This window comes from Papaver somniferum, chromosome 9 (assembly GCF_003573695.1).
Source record: "Papaver somniferum cultivar HN1 chromosome 9, ASM357369v1, whole genome shotgun sequence".
Classification (NCBI taxonomy): domain Eukaryota; kingdom Viridiplantae; phylum Streptophyta; class Magnoliopsida; order Ranunculales; family Papaveraceae; genus Papaver; species Papaver somniferum.
Window position 1 is genome coordinate 8,641,662 of NC_039366.1, and position 15,968 is coordinate 8,657,629.

General features: G+C 38.2%; 2 protein-coding genes, 1 non-coding gene and 1 pseudogene across 3 annotated transcripts; 2 read left to right on the top strand and 2 right to left on the bottom strand.

Moving 5' to 3' along the window:
• The first annotated feature begins 176 nt into the window (after positions 1–176).
• Positions 177–2,886, top strand: LOC113313638 (peroxygenase-like). The gene is made up of 6 exons (XM_026562431.1): positions 177–696; positions 1,390–1,539; positions 1,649–1,734; positions 1,965–2,059; positions 2,319–2,444; positions 2,534–2,886. Exons 1-6 carry the CDS (start codon positions 432–434, stop codon positions 2,688–2,690), a joined length of 879 nt encoding a protein of 292 aa, XP_026418216.1. The 5' UTR covers positions 177–431; the 3' UTR covers positions 2,691–2,886.
• On the bottom strand, positions 1,851–1,924 carry TRNAE-UUC. Its single transcript has one exon. It is a non-coding gene; the product is annotated as a tRNA-Glu (tRNA).
• A 290-nt stretch (positions 2,887–3,176) lies between the features above and the next one.
• LOC113311303 (F-box protein At3g07870-like) lies at positions 3,177–4,289 on the bottom strand. Its single transcript, XM_026560142.1, has one exon. It carries the CDS (start codon positions 4,287–4,289, stop codon positions 3,177–3,179), a length of 1,113 nt encoding a protein of 370 aa, XP_026415927.1.
• A 7,777-nt stretch (positions 4,290–12,066) lies between these two features.
• LOC113311304 lies at positions 12,067–13,795 on the top strand (annotated as a pseudogene).
• The last annotated feature ends 2,173 nt before the right edge of the window (positions 13,796–15,968 follow it).

Consider the following 15,968-nt stretch of genomic DNA (forward strand, 5'->3'; position numbering starts at 1 on the left):
TTTTTTTTTTTTTTTTTTAAATACTCAATCTCACAAAAATGGTTCACCGTCCATTTGAATTTTCAATCTAACTCCGGAGATCCTACCGGCGGGTGAAATAAATCCCGAATCTTGTCATCGGGAAATTAAAATATTACACAACTCCTAAAGCACCGTATCGAAACTTTTGTCCTGTTTCCATAGAGAACGAGTCTATCGCCTTGGTTTGCATCACCCAAAATTTCTGACAAGAAAGCCATGCACGCATACATCTGTGAGATTCCAATGGACACATGTCAATCACCAAAGCATGCAGTCTCACTACCTTATAACGTCTTCTTCTGCTCCTCGATTTTATCTATCATCCCACTCCAGATCGAAATCTGCATAAGTATCGAATCAGTAATTGAGGTGTCGTGATTTTAGAGAGATAACAATTGAGAAGTTGAAATATGGCGGATGCAACAAAGAAAGATGCAGATAAGCAGCAAAGGCATATTGAGAAAGAATCAAAGAAGAAAGCAGATCAACCGGCAGTTACAGCAGGAGAGAAACCTCATCAACAACTGCAACAACAACAACAACCACAGCATCAGATGAATGAAGGTGTTGCGGTTATGGGGAGGAATGAAGCATTAGAAACTGTGGCGCGTCAAGCACCTGTCACGGATGAACGGAGGGTTCGCGGTGATTTGGAGACCTCACTTCCTAAGCCTTGTAAGTTCCAGCCGAAATTAATCAGATTTTTTCTCTATTCTGCTGATATTATGGATTGTTTTCGCTGTTGAAGTATGTGTGCCTATTATTTATGTTTCATTGGTTTGAGAATTTTGAAGTAAAGATTTGCTTATGAAGGTGACCGGAATATAAAGAATTTTATAACATTTGATCTTTGGGTACGCACTTGGGCTAGATTATTGAGCCTGTTTTCATGCATGATTCTTCACTAGAATCACTACAAAGTATTCACAATTTTTGTACGTAGGCTACGTTTTCAGATCTCTAGCTCTGTTAGATCTTTACAGCATGATTTTACTCTTCTTTTGAAACTTCATTTCTGGATTTTTTTTCGAATTGTATTTTTTGTCCTTGCAATTGTCTAGCAAATAATTGCAAAATGGAAGAGAAGAAACAAAATACTAGTATGTCCCTGTTCATCTAACACAAGTTGCATGCGTAAGTGATGAATGTGCACAATCAGGCTTATTGGTTAGTGTAGATCTCCTAACTCACTTGCTAATCAGGCTCACACGGTTCAGATGAGTCTAAAAAAGGGACTTTGTTGGTCCAATGCAAGCAGAGTATAACTATTCGGCAAACAAATCAAACCCAATTAGCCAGTTGTTTCTGTACAGATTCTCTATAAATGCAATCCAGCTGATTATTGTGTTTGTTCTTATTGATGCACAGATATGCCTCGTGCTTTGGTTGCTCCGGACACAGATCATCCAAATGGTACATGGGGTCACAAGCATTACAACATGAGTGTTATGCAGCAGCACGTTGCTTTTTTCGATATGGATGATAATGGCATCATTTACCCATGGGAAACTTATTCAGGTAAAATCAACCAACTCCAGTACATACATGTATACCATTATGAGGTGTTTTTTTCCGTCTAAGCGTTAACGTAATCCTTGTTTTCTTCATGTTGAATGTCAAATTTAAGGACTAAGAGCTATCGGTTTCAACGTCATTGCTTCCTTTGTGATGGCGATTCTCATTAATGGAGCCCTGAGTTATGCTACATTGCCTGTAAGAATCCTGAGTTTTTTATCTTTTCTGTGTAATGCTCGATCAATATCAATGCAAAAGTTAAATTTAGCATAAAATTTTAGAGCTCAAAAAAATTCTGAGTTGAAATAAAAAAGTTCCATTGCCGGGATTTGAACCCGGGTCGCCTGGGTGAAAGCCAGGTATCCTAACCGGGCTGGACTACAATGGATTGATACTTCTATCTAACAATGTCATACATGTTCCTGTAGGGTTGGTTCCCATCACCTTTTTTCCCAATATACATACACAACATTCACAGATCCAAGCATGGAAGCGACAGTGCAACTTATGATACTGAAGGAAGGTAAAGAAGCTGAAATCCATGTACCATTTTAGATTTGGTTAAACTCTTTGACACGATGTGAACCTGAACTTGTCAAATAGGATCGTATGCTTTCTAATATTGGTGGCATTTACCAAACTTTGTGAATGACTTGGGTTCAGTCCAGCCTGGTAGAGTTGGAAAAGTGGGCTGTCTGGCAAATGACTTCTATAGTCATGCAATTTTTGGTCTCTTCAGCTAGTATATGTTCAACAGTTCTACCTATTATTTATTATTGCAGGTTTGTTCCCGCAAATCTTGAGAACGTGTTCAGCAAATATGCGCGAACAGTACCTGACAAGATGACATTCAAGGAACTTTGGTACATGACTGAAGGCAATAGGAATGCATTCGACTTCTTCGGCTGGTTCGTTACCTCTATCTAGTAATTTGGGATGATTGGGTTTTCCCTTGGTCATTTGTAACAAAAACTTCTTATTGGCCCATTTACCACAGGATTGCAGCGAAGTTGGAATGGGGAATTCTCTATGTTTTAGCACGTGATGAGGAGGGATTTCTGTCTAAGGAGGCAGTTCGTAGATGTTTTGATGGTAGCTTGTTTGAGTATTGTGCTAAGCTCCAAACTGAAGCTCTAGGTGGCAAGACAGATTAAGGCGTTTGGGATCTGGTTTGGGTTATGTAAGTAGATGTAGTAGTAGTGGAGTATGTGGAAGAAGTGCAAGGAGAGTCGTTTCTGTCACTCTTGAATGTTTTTAGTTTCACAAGCATGTTAGTGCTGAATACAAGAAATGACTTGAATAACTCTACAGAGAGTAGACTGCTTTTATGCGAAAACATCATATCTTTAATTTTCTGTGTTCAACAAGGTATGGTTCGTGTTTAATATATCCGCAATAAGCTGTTCGAACCAGAATCCCTATAGGATCTTCAAACTCGTCCCGTAGTAAAAAGGATACCGTGAACTCATACTTTAATACTGTAATAAAAAGGATACCGTGGACAGAATTTGCCCATCATTTTTTCTCCTAATGCTTCCAAGGACAGAAAACTGTGGTTGTGGGATTTTACCACGTACTCTACGTTCCATGAACTCCTCTCGTCATTGAACGCCAAAACCACCCTTGCTGTACTTCCTTGGTTAGAACGCTGAAGGACTTCCTGACCATTTGTTGATAAAGTTCCACCCATTTTTGTAATGGCAAATGAGCTCTCTATTCCAACTCCATGACTTGTAATACTGCTCATTCATGTGGCAACTGCTATCATTATCGTCGTCCTCGTGATTGTTCTTCTTTAAGAAACACAATTTTTCCGAGTGACCATCATCATAGTATTCAAGAAACAAACACCGTCTCGCGACGAAGATTCTGCCGAAAAAAAATTTCTGCTTAATCGGGGTAGGGAGCAAGTGGAATTCCTCATGTACTAAATCGAAGGCCAGGATATTCGCGGAATCATCACAGAGCCAATGAAGAGCCCCATTAACACAAACACCTGACTTATTTCCTCCCACACGTCGTCCCAAGAAATATTTGGTTTCTCCTACATTTCTCCAGCCGCTGCCACTCCCAAGTGTATATACCTCTACCTTTCCTTCGAAGGAGGGGCTTTTCTCGTCTCCTATATAACAAATTCTAACAACCTTATACTCATTAATGAAAGGGTGGTAGCCAAATCCGTACACAATGTGAACACCATCAATTGTTTTTTTCTCGTCGATCAGTATCCTTGGAAGAGTCACGAATTCTCTGGTAATCGGATTACAGATGTTTAAAGGTTCATCCGGGCGCATATATTCAGGGATGCCATTGTATCTGGTTCTGGCTTTTAGGCAACCCAATCCATTCTCTGAACCCACTACTCCACTCGCACCTATCGGAAATTTCATGATGATCTTCTTTTTGCTAATCCCATGATCATCATCGTCATGGTACTCTAGATACAGAAAAACTTGGGCGTATATGTCAAAGGCCACGAAACTCATTGTCTCAGAATCAGAACCATAATGATGATGTTCAAACGGCTTATGCTGTTGCTGCTGCTGCTGTACCAGTATATGAGGACCAAGACCATGTTGTCGCTGCAGATGTTGATAAGCAAAGTAATTTTTAATAGCACGAAACTGTAAAAGCTCTCTCCAGGATCTGCACACTAGTTTACAATTTAATACCGACTCAACTGGTAACCTAGAAAATATGTTCCATGTTATTTCTTGCGGGAGACTCTTCAGACGATTACGGCGTTTGGCCATCACTTCCAGGAAGAATTTCGATCCAAAATTCCTTTCAAGGCTTCGGATGTACAAACAACTTAGGGGTTTGGTAAGAAAAAGACCAAACTGTCCTCGCATGTAGGTAAACTTAATAAACAACCTCGTAGATGTGTAAATTGTGCTATGCCAGCACGTGACTTAGCACGACAAGACACAACAAGTTAGTTTTATGGGACAGGATGAGCTTGACTAATCATCACAGTAACCCAGCACAACACATAACACGGATCAGCACGTGACACGATACAACACAACACGTTAAGAAAGCACGTCATGATAGGTATAAAATACGACGCAATATGGCACAACACATCACATTCTGTGTATATTTCACGAAAGAGCCATCTAGAAAGCCAATTATTGACATTTCATTAATACTTAGATATTTGGAAAATATAAAATAAATGTGCCCAACACAGCACAACACGACACAACACGTTTATTTTTCTGGCACAACCCAACACAACATGCCTTCTAGCACGCCACAGCACGACACGTCATAATCTTCGACACAGCACGACACGGCATATAACACGCTAAGCACGTGATTTCTTGGGTTGGGCTGTGCTGGACCGACACGTTTTACACCTCTACAACCTCATATGCACCAAGAAAAAATACTAATAAATAAATAAATAAAACCCCTCCAATGTTAAACCACTGACGGACCTACAGCTCGCCCGGGTAGCATTCCCAATCCACAAGCTAAAAAAACAAAATCTGCTCGATTAAGTTTTCTAGCCGGCACCTTAGAAGGAAATTTATTCTTCCTGGGTTCGTCCCTGTGTTAAACAGGTACGAAGAAAAGTATGAAAACTCAGAACCCAAACCTCAATTGTAGTCTTCTAGAAAGGAAACATATACATGAATATGAATAATAAGTTGGACACGAGCAACCATGTACGTTTCCTGTAGTAAAGTGGTTAACTTCGTCTGCAGCAGAGAAGCGCATGGCTTCAAATAAAGTCTCAACAGACAACAAACTATGTATGACACTGTAGTTAGTGTCTCATTGGTATAATTTTAATGATTATAGCTGGAGAGCTGCTGTTGGAAAAAACCATCTATGGTGAAAATCTAATTGGTTTCCAGGACTCGTACTTATTTCTGGCATGATAAAGTGGATTGGTAACAACATATCCACTTGCTGTTGCTTTTCCTGACATTTTTAAATTGGAGTGGAGATCGGGCTTAGTCTTCTTCTGTGGCTGATCATATTAAGAAAGGAAAAAATTCTTATTAACTTTACAAAGAAGAGATGAACTCTTTATATATAGACACAGTTAGACAGGATGATAAAGACTAACTGAAAATGATAAAGACACTCAACACATATAAGAGCACCTAAAAAAAACATAACTGAAAATAACTATTTTCAGGTTACTAGCCCCCTCAAGCCGAAGAGGATGTAGAATCTTCAGCTTTTCTCTGAGAAAATTAAACCTTGGAGCAGAGAGTCCCTTGCTGAAAATATCAACAGCCTGATGCAATTAACCTGTATTTGCTTTGTCTGAACCAATTCCCTGATAAAATGATAATCAATTGCCAAATGCTTCATTCTGCTGTGAAAAACAGGATTTGAAGATAAAGCAATGGTCCCCTTCTTATCACAGGAAATTATAGGAGAAACTGGTAAAAAGATATGCAAATCTTTGAGAACTTGACACAGCCAAAGAACTTCTGCTGCAGTGGTAGCTAGTGATCTGTATTCAACCTCTGTGGAGCTTCTTGAGATTGTTGGTTGTTTCTTTGAAGACCGAGAAACAGGATTGGAGCCAAAAAAATACATAGTGTCCACTGGTAAATCTTATATTATCTGGATTTCCATCACAATCAGCATCTGTGTACCCTTGGAGAGCTGTAAAGCCTTTAGTGAAAAGAAGACCATAACCAAGAGTGCCTTTGATATATCTGAAAACTCTTTTAGCAGTTGTAAGATGAGTAGTAGTTGGAGATTGCATATGCTGACAAATTTGATTTACAACATAGGTAATTTCTGGTCTTGTCCAAGTAAGATATTGGAGAGAACCAACTACAGATCTGTATTCAGTAGGATCAGCTAGTGGCTCACCATCAGAAGTAGATAATTTGAAAATTTCATGAGAAGGTGTAGCATAAGGTTTGATCCCAAGAAGATTAGTCTTGTTGAGCAAATCAACTGCATATTTTGTCTGAGATAGAAAAAGACCCTTAACACTTATGTGAACTTCCAGACCTAGAAAGAAATGTATATCTCCAAGATCCTTGACTGGAAAGTATGTACCAAAATGGGTTATCAATGAAGCACATTGGTTAGAATCATTGCGTGTAATGATAATGTCATCCACATAAACAAGGACACAAGTCATTTTGGCTGGTGAAGGAATGAAGTCAAGACTGACTAGAAGATCTACTAGTTTCTCATACCAAGCCCCTGGGAATTGTTTAAGTCCATGAAGTGACTTGTTTAATTTACATACATAGTTTGAATGTTCAACATCTTGAAAACCAGGTGGCTGGGTCATAACACATCTTCTTTTAAATCCCCATGTTAAAAAGCATTATTGATGTCAAGATGACTAATTATCCAATCGAAATTAAATGCAATAGATAAAACTAGTCTAATTGTAAATGGTTTAATAACATGACTGAAAGTATCAGTATAATCAAGTCCTTCAAGTTGATGAAACTCTTAGCAACTAGTCTTTCTTTGTGTCTTTCTAGTGACCCATCTGCATTAAAATTGATCTTAAAGACCCATTTGCATCCAACAAGGTTTTGAGAAGGATCAGCTGGAAAAAGTGACCATGTATCTGCATCATTAAGAGCTTTATATTTTCAACATGCATATAGGTTAGCCATACTGGTATTTTTCCAGCTCGAGAGTAGCAAGTTGGTATGACATGTACAGTAGTAGTAAAAACACAGTGGGGACAGGATGTCTGGTAAAAAACAAAGATTTTGGTTTAAAAATGACATGTCTGGATCTAGTGAGGATTTAATGAGTGTTTTGGTCATTATTCAAAGTAGGAACAATGGGAAGAGCATGTGAATCATGAGTAGATTGTAGAGGAGAAATGGGTGTGGATGGAATAGAAGATGGATGTGTATCTAGCATAGCAAATGACAAGTCTAAATCAGAATTGAATCATGTGAGGTAGAATGAATGAGAGTGTTATATGGAAAATGGGTTTCAAAGAAATTGACATGTCTCGATGCATTAATTTTACCTGTGACAGTATTTAAGCACCTATATCCTTTGTTGTGCTTGTTGTAGCCAAGAAAAATGTATCATTCACTCCGTGAAGCTAACTTGGAGGTACTATATGATTTGAGCCATGGAAAACAAAGACAACCCAAACTCCTTAGAGTGGAATAATCTGGTGGTTTGTGAAATAAAACTTCAAAGGAGATAAATGATAAAGAGACTTTGTAGGAAATCTATTGATAGTATAATTTGCAGTAGATAGAGCTTCAAACCAAAAAGAAATAAGAAGAGAAGCTTGAAGTAAAAAAGTCCTAGTAATATCAAGAAGATGTCTGTATTTTGACTCAGCAACACTATTATGCTCAGGTATGTAAGGACAAGTTATTTCATGATTGATACCATGAATAGAAAGGAACTTGTTGAGTTCATGATTAAAAAACTCTCCACCATCATTTGTTCTAATACATTTAATCATACATGATAATAGATTTTCTATTGAAGCTTTGAACTGAAGAAAAATTTCTCTAAAATCAGATTTGTGAGTAAAAGGAAAGATCCAACAAAATTTGGAAAAATCATCAATTATATTGACATAATATTTTTGACCTGACAAGGAATTGACAAGGAAGGGTCCCCAAATATCAAGATGTAACAATTGTAAACGTGCAGTAGTAAAAGAAGTAGAAATAGAGAAAGGTTGTTTGTGACTTCTATCAAGCTTTATTGTTTTACAGACTCTATTAAAAGACTCAAAAAGGGATGTGTAAGTCTTCCATACCAGACTAAAGAGGAAGGTTGAACACATGATAAAGTTGTATCAGTAAGGGATGGAGTGGATCTGTAATTGAAGATATGATAAAGTCCATTGTCACAACGCGCCTGAAAAAGAATCTTCCCTGTTTGGAGATCCTTAATACAGAAATCAGAACAAGTAAAAGTCAGAGACCAATTATTATCTCTAGCAAATTTGTTAACTAAAATGATATTTTGAGAGGCTTGTGGGACATGAAGGATGTCATGCAGATAAAAAGTATGATTAAGAAAGGAAATTTTAGAGTTCTGATAATGCTTAATTGACATACCTGCATAATTTTCTGTACCAACAACATCCGCACCAGAAAAGAAGTAGAAGCTTAAAGGTGGACAATCTCAGATGTCAAGTGATTATTTTCACCAGAATCCATATACCAGGGATTTTCACCAAAAATACTGGCAGTAACAAGCATGGCATGTATGTTTCTTGGAAGTTGTCTAACTTGGTAGGAGAAGTTCATTGTATTCCATCATTCATTAGCATCATGTCCATACTTGCTGCAGATTTGACCAATAGGTTTTTCTCCAGAATAAAGATCAGAAGGAGGAGGTCTTGCAGAAGGATAAGTTGATGTTGTAGGAGTACGAAGAATACCAGATCCAGAGCCTCTTCCAAATGAAGAATTATGTGAATGACGACCACCAACACCACCTCTGTAAAAGAAATTAAAACCACGACCACCACCTCTACCTTGTGGTTCAGCAACTAAACACTTGCTTCTTTCAGAAACAATCATTTCTTCACTAATTAGGAGATTATGAAATTCAATACTAGAGACAAGAGGATTTCTAATCTTATAGAGGTGGTAAAAGCATATTGTAATCTGATTAAAGAAGATAACCTGACTACAACAAGTTCATCATCAGTTACCTTAGATCCAGCTGCAGGAAGCTGATATGAAATAACTTTAATCTCATCGAGGAGAGCAGAAACATTTTTATCACCTTGTTTGAGAGACATAAGTTTTGGTCATAATTGAATTGAGTGTGTTGAGGATAGAGCTGTCAATTTATAACCCGGCTTGCGGGTTGACCCTAACCCGACTTGTTTCAACCCGGCCCGGCTTGGCTTGTTGTCTAAACGGGCCGGGTTAGGGTTGACATATACAACCCTACTAGAAAACAAGCCGGGCTAGGACTAACCCGCGGGTTACCCGTCAACCCGTCAAAATTAATAAATATATCCCTCAATCCCACCAACTCTTTAAAATCCATGATTTGCAAACATATATTAGAATTAGTTAATTTTAAATCAATAAATAAAGCTAATTTTGGATCTACCCAAACAAATATAACAATTTTTAGATTTTAAATAATCAATCAATAAATTAAATTACAACTTAGATTCATCAATCACATATTTATTCGGGATATCCTAAATTGATAAAAGGACTAGCATAATTTAAACAGTGAGTTAGTCTTACTCACATTAATTTAAACTTATAAAATGATAAAAAAAAAAAGTAAAATGCTTAGTTGATGTTAGGGTTCTCTGCCTAAGAAAACTAAAGCGCCGTAACCGGCTATATCGTTGATTAAGTGGCAATAAAAACGTCCACTTTACAACTCAGTGGTGGGGCTTCTAGTTAAACACCAAATTGACCTAGGTTCGACCTTTACTAAATGAATAATCCTAAACAATCCTAAATTTTAAATTTAATTTTTAAATTGATAACATTAACAAGCCAACCCGTCAGAGTTGACCCGTCTAGGGCTAGGATTGGGGTTTTGAGCTTGTTCGTGAATAGTACTTGGGCTAGGATTGACCCTAACTCTAGTACGGGTTGGCAAGCTAGGGCCGGGTTGACCCTAGCTTGCCCGTTTGACAGCTCTAATTGAGGAGGATTAATACTTTTCCATAGTTCATATGAAGTGGACAATCCAGTCTAAGTACAATGAATTTTCAATTTCATTAAGTTCATTCCTTGGAGATGTGTACTGAGGAGGACAAGGCAGTGATCCATCAAAATATTTCGTAATTCTAAACTTTTGAATCACCGGAATCATTAGAGATTTCCATGCTGAGAAGTTATCATCTTTCAATCGAAAATGGACTATACTAGTCAATTGATTAACATGAACCCTAGCAATTGAAGAAGAGGTTGGATTTTCCATAACTATGTAGTAGACGATAATCATAAAAGATTGATAATGAAAATTGTAAAGAAGGCGATCAAAGATCAAGAAAATAAGAAGAAATCAAGAATTTAAAGATCAAGAAATTTTTTAGATGAAGATCCATGTGGTTGTGATACCGTTGAGGGATTAATGAAGAAAGGAAAAGATTCTTATTAACTTTACAAAGAAGAGATGAACTCTTTATATACAGACACAGAGACACAGTTAAACAGGCTGTCAAGACAGCTCACTGTACAGACTAACTGTATGGATGTGAAAATGATAAAGACACTCAACACACATATATGAGCACCTAAAACAGACATAACGGAAAATAACTGTTTTCAGGTTACTATAATGCAATGGTAATTGTGGCACTTTATATTGAAAGAAAGATTATCAAACGCTGAAACTAATCAGTTTTCCTGTCTATTGCAAGTTATTGGAAATCCACATCTTCCTGACTTCACTAATGACACTAGAAGATGGTCTCTTGGTTCGCAATAACAGTTTCAATATATGGTGCCCTGTTCATGGAAAGCTTAATATCATTAATATGCTTGCCAGAAAAGGGATTACACTTGATGACTACTGTAATTTATGTAGAGATGAGACTATCCGAGCTTCTTATAGCATGGGTACTACGGAATGAGAGAAATATCTTTCAAGCACATGCCTTCTTCCGAAACAAATTCATATCTTGGAACTGGTGAAGGTCTCTAGTGTGGGCAGCTTCTTTTGGCTATAGAATGCACGTAAATTTCTCTCGCTCTGTCCACAATTGGGACAATTTATATTTTTGATATTATTTTTGCTTTTCACTTTAAGTTACCTCAGGTAGCACTTTTACATTATTTTTTCTCGTACATTTCTCTTTTTCAATGATCATTATTACGTCCGTTTCAAAAAGATAGGCCTGTTTCATGTACAAATTACACGTGAAACAAACTGAGGGAACTACTTAAGATTTCAGAAATTGACCTTAATGCCTTAATCAATACCCAAACATTTATGGAAGTATCCCTATTTTAAATTTTGCAAATAAATTAACTAATATATACGGTTTGGAGGACTATCAATTGAGCCAAATTACAGGATACCTTTCCTCTTGGTGGCCATGCGTAGGTAGGCATCTTTCCCCTTGGTGGGAATGGGTAGGTAGGCATATTTCGGAGACATTTTACTTAATTAATTTGATGAACATGTCTAGCTTAAAAAAAATAGCTTGCAGATTAATAGTCGATTAAGCGACGTATTATATAGCTGCAATGACGTCAAGGAGTAGAGGTCCTTCCTTTACGTTTGTTTAGCTGAGAAAGAAAAAAACACTGAGATGAATATATATACTTCGTGCAAATACTACACCAAATAAATCCAATTAGGGTTAATACTTAATACCACACATCTTATTGATCCTTAGACTAGAGGTTGTTGCTTGCTGGCTATGTTGTGAAAAGCGCTCTAGGCGCACGAGTCGCCCAAGAGGCGCCTAGGCAATTTTGGAAGGTATTCTTATTATAGGAAACCGACTGACAATTAAAGTTCTTTCGAAATACCCCACTTGCTGGGTCTGTAAATACTTGCAGTATCTGCAGTTTTAGTTATTGTTAACTTATATTGATCGCTCTTGGTTTCGCTATGGCCGTAAAAGACCTTCTGCGGCCTCCTGCTATTGTTGCTAAAGGGAAAACAATTCCTCCTTATCAAATACGTGATTGTTTAATCCCTCGCAAATCTGATGATTTTGGTGATGGAGGTGCGTTTCCTGAGATTCATGTTGTCCAAACCCGCTAGGCATGGGTACGGAAATTGGACAAGAGAGGCTTGTTAGGTCAAAAATCTTACCACTCGCAGTTGATGCTCATGGTAATGTTGCATATGCTGCGATTCTAAGGAAAAACGAGAATGCTTCAAAAATTGTTTACTCTTCATACACAGACCTAGTTCCTAAGGTTTTGAAAGTTGGTGGTGATGAGCCTGATCAATCTGACGAAAAATTGGAGAAAGAGACCCAGAGCACAAAATCTGCTATTGAGAGGATTGTGAGTGATAAATTGAGTGCAGCACAACCGAAGAATGCCGTCGCTTTACCGTCTGATACCAAATTAATCAAGTATAGACCATCTCAACAATCGGCAGCCTTCAATTCTGGAGCAAAAGAAAGGCTAGTTACGCTGACTGCTATGCCTGTGGATCCACTTGAACCACCAAAGTTCAAGCACAAGAAAGTTCCAAAGGCATCTGGATCACCACCTGTTACGGTTATGCATTCCCCTCCTCGTCCGCCAACCGTGCAAGATTATCAAGAATGGAAAATCCCGCCATGTGTATCAAATTCGAAGAATCCAAAAGGTTATACAATTCCATTGGATAAACGTTTGGCTGCAGATGGGAGAGGTCTTCAAGAAGTTCAGATTAATGATAATCATGCAAACCTCGCAGAAGCGTTATATTTTGCAGAGGATAAGGCTAGAGAATCAGTGGCAATGAGATCAAAGGTTCATAAGGAAACCTTGCTAAAGGAAAAGGAAAAGAAGGAACGAGAGTTGCTGGCCTTGGCACAAAAAGCTCGGTCTGAAAGGACTGGTGGTGCAGCTGGTGCTCCACTACCTCCTTCATCTGTTTCTATTAGTACTTCTGACAGGATCATGAGTGATGCTTGTGAGGATATGGGAGGAGAGAGTAGGGAGGAGATTGAAGAACAATTTAAGAGAGAGAAGATTCGCGAAGAGAGAAAGAGGGAAAGGAAAAGAGAGAGAAGATTAGAAGCTAAGGATGAGGCAATGGGGAAGAAGAGTAAGGTTACCAGGGATAGAGACGGAGATGTTAGTGAAAAGATTGCTTTAGGTATGGCTAACGCTGAGCTGCTACTCGTGGTGGAGAAATTATGTACGATCAGAGACTTTTCAACCAAGACAAAGGAATGGACTCTGGATTCGGTACTGACGATCAATACAACTTGTATGATAAAAAGTTGTTTACAGCACAAAATACTATATCTACTCTGTATAAGCCGAGGAAAGATACTGATAGTGAAATGTATGGAGGTGCAGATGAGCAGCTTGAGAAGGTTATGAAAACAGATAGATTTAAGCCCCATAAAGGATTCACGGGTGTTCCTGAAAGGGCTGGTCCAAAGGATAAGCCAGTTGAGTTTGATAAACCATCTGGAAAAGATGATGATCCGTTCGGGCTTGATAGGATTTTTGAAGAGGTACAGGGAGGAGGCAAAAAGGCTTTGGATGAAGTTGGAAGTGGAGGTACATTGAGGGCAAGTGATTGTGGATCTTCCAGAGATAATTATGATGGTAGGTCTGGTCGTCGTTGAACTCGCGGTGGCTTTGAAAGAGGTGGAGGTTACAGTTGATGCGGTCTTTCATGACTATCTGTCTTCCCTTGTAAGTCTGCGTTTGTGTTTAATTGAAATAATAGTGTTAGAAAAGATTGTGACGCATAAAACTGATGCTTTTTCCTCATATTTTTAGTCGTATAAACTTTACCTTACATATTTTTAGGAGAAGTGTTGAATTTCATGTTACCTTTACAAAAATAATTATTATCTCAGTAATGTTAGCATAGTCTTCATTGTTTCCTGTCGATACGAGGATTTTTTTTTTTTTTAAATCAAATATGAATGTCACTTTGCAAGGTAACGAATTACTCCAGCTTGTTGTCTCTAAAAGAACTAAGTGAACACTGAACAATTGATAAACCATGAGGAAGCACTGTTCCGGGAAACTGCAAATGGGCATCTTCTTGACAAGGGAAAAGCATAATCATGATCTGCGGCGTTATTTGGTTACTTGTTGTCTAGGGAGATTTCCTACCTTGATTAACCCGGAGAAAAATCCCTAGAAACCTGGTTCAAGGCTTGTGACAAGGAACTTGGGTTTGGGAAGGTTTCTGACAAGGATACGGGCTGTAAAAAGGTTTCCAACAAGCTTTGTGACAAGAATCTCTGCTTTGGAAAGTTCGAGTATGCTTTGACTTCTGATCTTAGTTTTAGGGTGCCAGATCAAAACCTTTATCTTTCCCGCAAGGCCGTCTACCTTATGACAAAAGGGTAGACGGCCTTATTGTAAAGATACGGTCAAAGTCACCCCACTTCACCCCTCTGGGCACCCAGATGACCGCTATGTCGAGGATGAGTTTTGGCGTCTTTTCCAATCCAGGATTGACAGACTGAAGATGTTAAAAATGTGCGGACATCTGACAGAATGATCGAATGCATGTCTAGACCATCCAGAGCCTAACCACCAAATTAGTGCGTCCAACTCTTCCATCGTTGAAGGAATTTAGATTGTAGACTTTGGGTGGTTTCCATGCACTTCCTCATGGCCTCGTAATCATTTTCTTATATATATATATATGCCTAAAGCATGACCTTTGATGATGTACTACATCCATGACGGAAATGTTATGCTTGCCAAAAAAAAATTCTGTCGATGAAGTATATCAACAAAGGTCATGCTTTAGGAATATGTAACAGGGAATGATCCAACGATATAATGATAAACTAGGCCTTGAGGAAGTGGCATGGAGACCATCCAAGCTTAAGAGTTGGACGCACTAATTTGGAGGTTAAGCGTTGGATGGAAAACCATGAAACTAATACTGGGGTTAGACATGCTTTTGACTATTCTGTCAGATGTCCGCACATGCATTTTTAACATCTTTAGTCTGGCGTTCCAAGATTGGATAAGATACCATGACTTATCCTCGATATATTTGGGCGCCCAGTAGGAAGAATTGGACAAATGTGATAAGGTGACTTTTACCCCGACTTCCCTTGAAGACTCAACCATTTTGTTAAAATATAAATACCTGAAATGAGAACCTTTTATACTATACAATTGCTGGCGTAAATATGCCTTGTATTAAGGGTTGATGACTCTGGGGATTGATAAAGGTTTGATCTGGTTTTCTAAAATAAAGATAAGAAATCAAAGCAAATTCGAGCTTTCCAAAGCAGGCGCATCCTTGTCACAACGGTTGTCACAGACCCTTTTAGAGCCCAATTTCTTCTCAGAAACCTTCCAAAGCCACATTCCTTATCACAAATCCGAACCACATTATTACGGTTTTTCCATCAGCATCTTGTTTGGTTTCCTTTCCTTGTTAATCGGTGTGTTTGGCCATCTCTACCTCTTTTAACTTCAAAACTAGGACTGTCAATGAGTTCCGTAACCCCTATTTATAAAAGTCGTGCCCAATTCATAGCAGTTTCGGATACAGTTCCTAAGTTTTTGGACACGGAACCAACCGGTATTCGTTGGGTATTAAAAAACTATTCATTTTTTAGATCTTCTCAAAATTTCAATTTCTAAAAGATTGAAATAAGGGTCGGGATCATGGGACGTCATATTTTGACAAAGGGTTTTGACACATGATAATAGCCACGGATCAACTTTCATCCAAAGGCTAAAACACGATTTATACGGCAAAGGGTTTAGTTATGGATCAAACGAGTTTAACTTAGTCAATCAAACGGTTGCTTAAACCACCACCACGAACATCTTGCTTAATTTGTTTTCAATGAC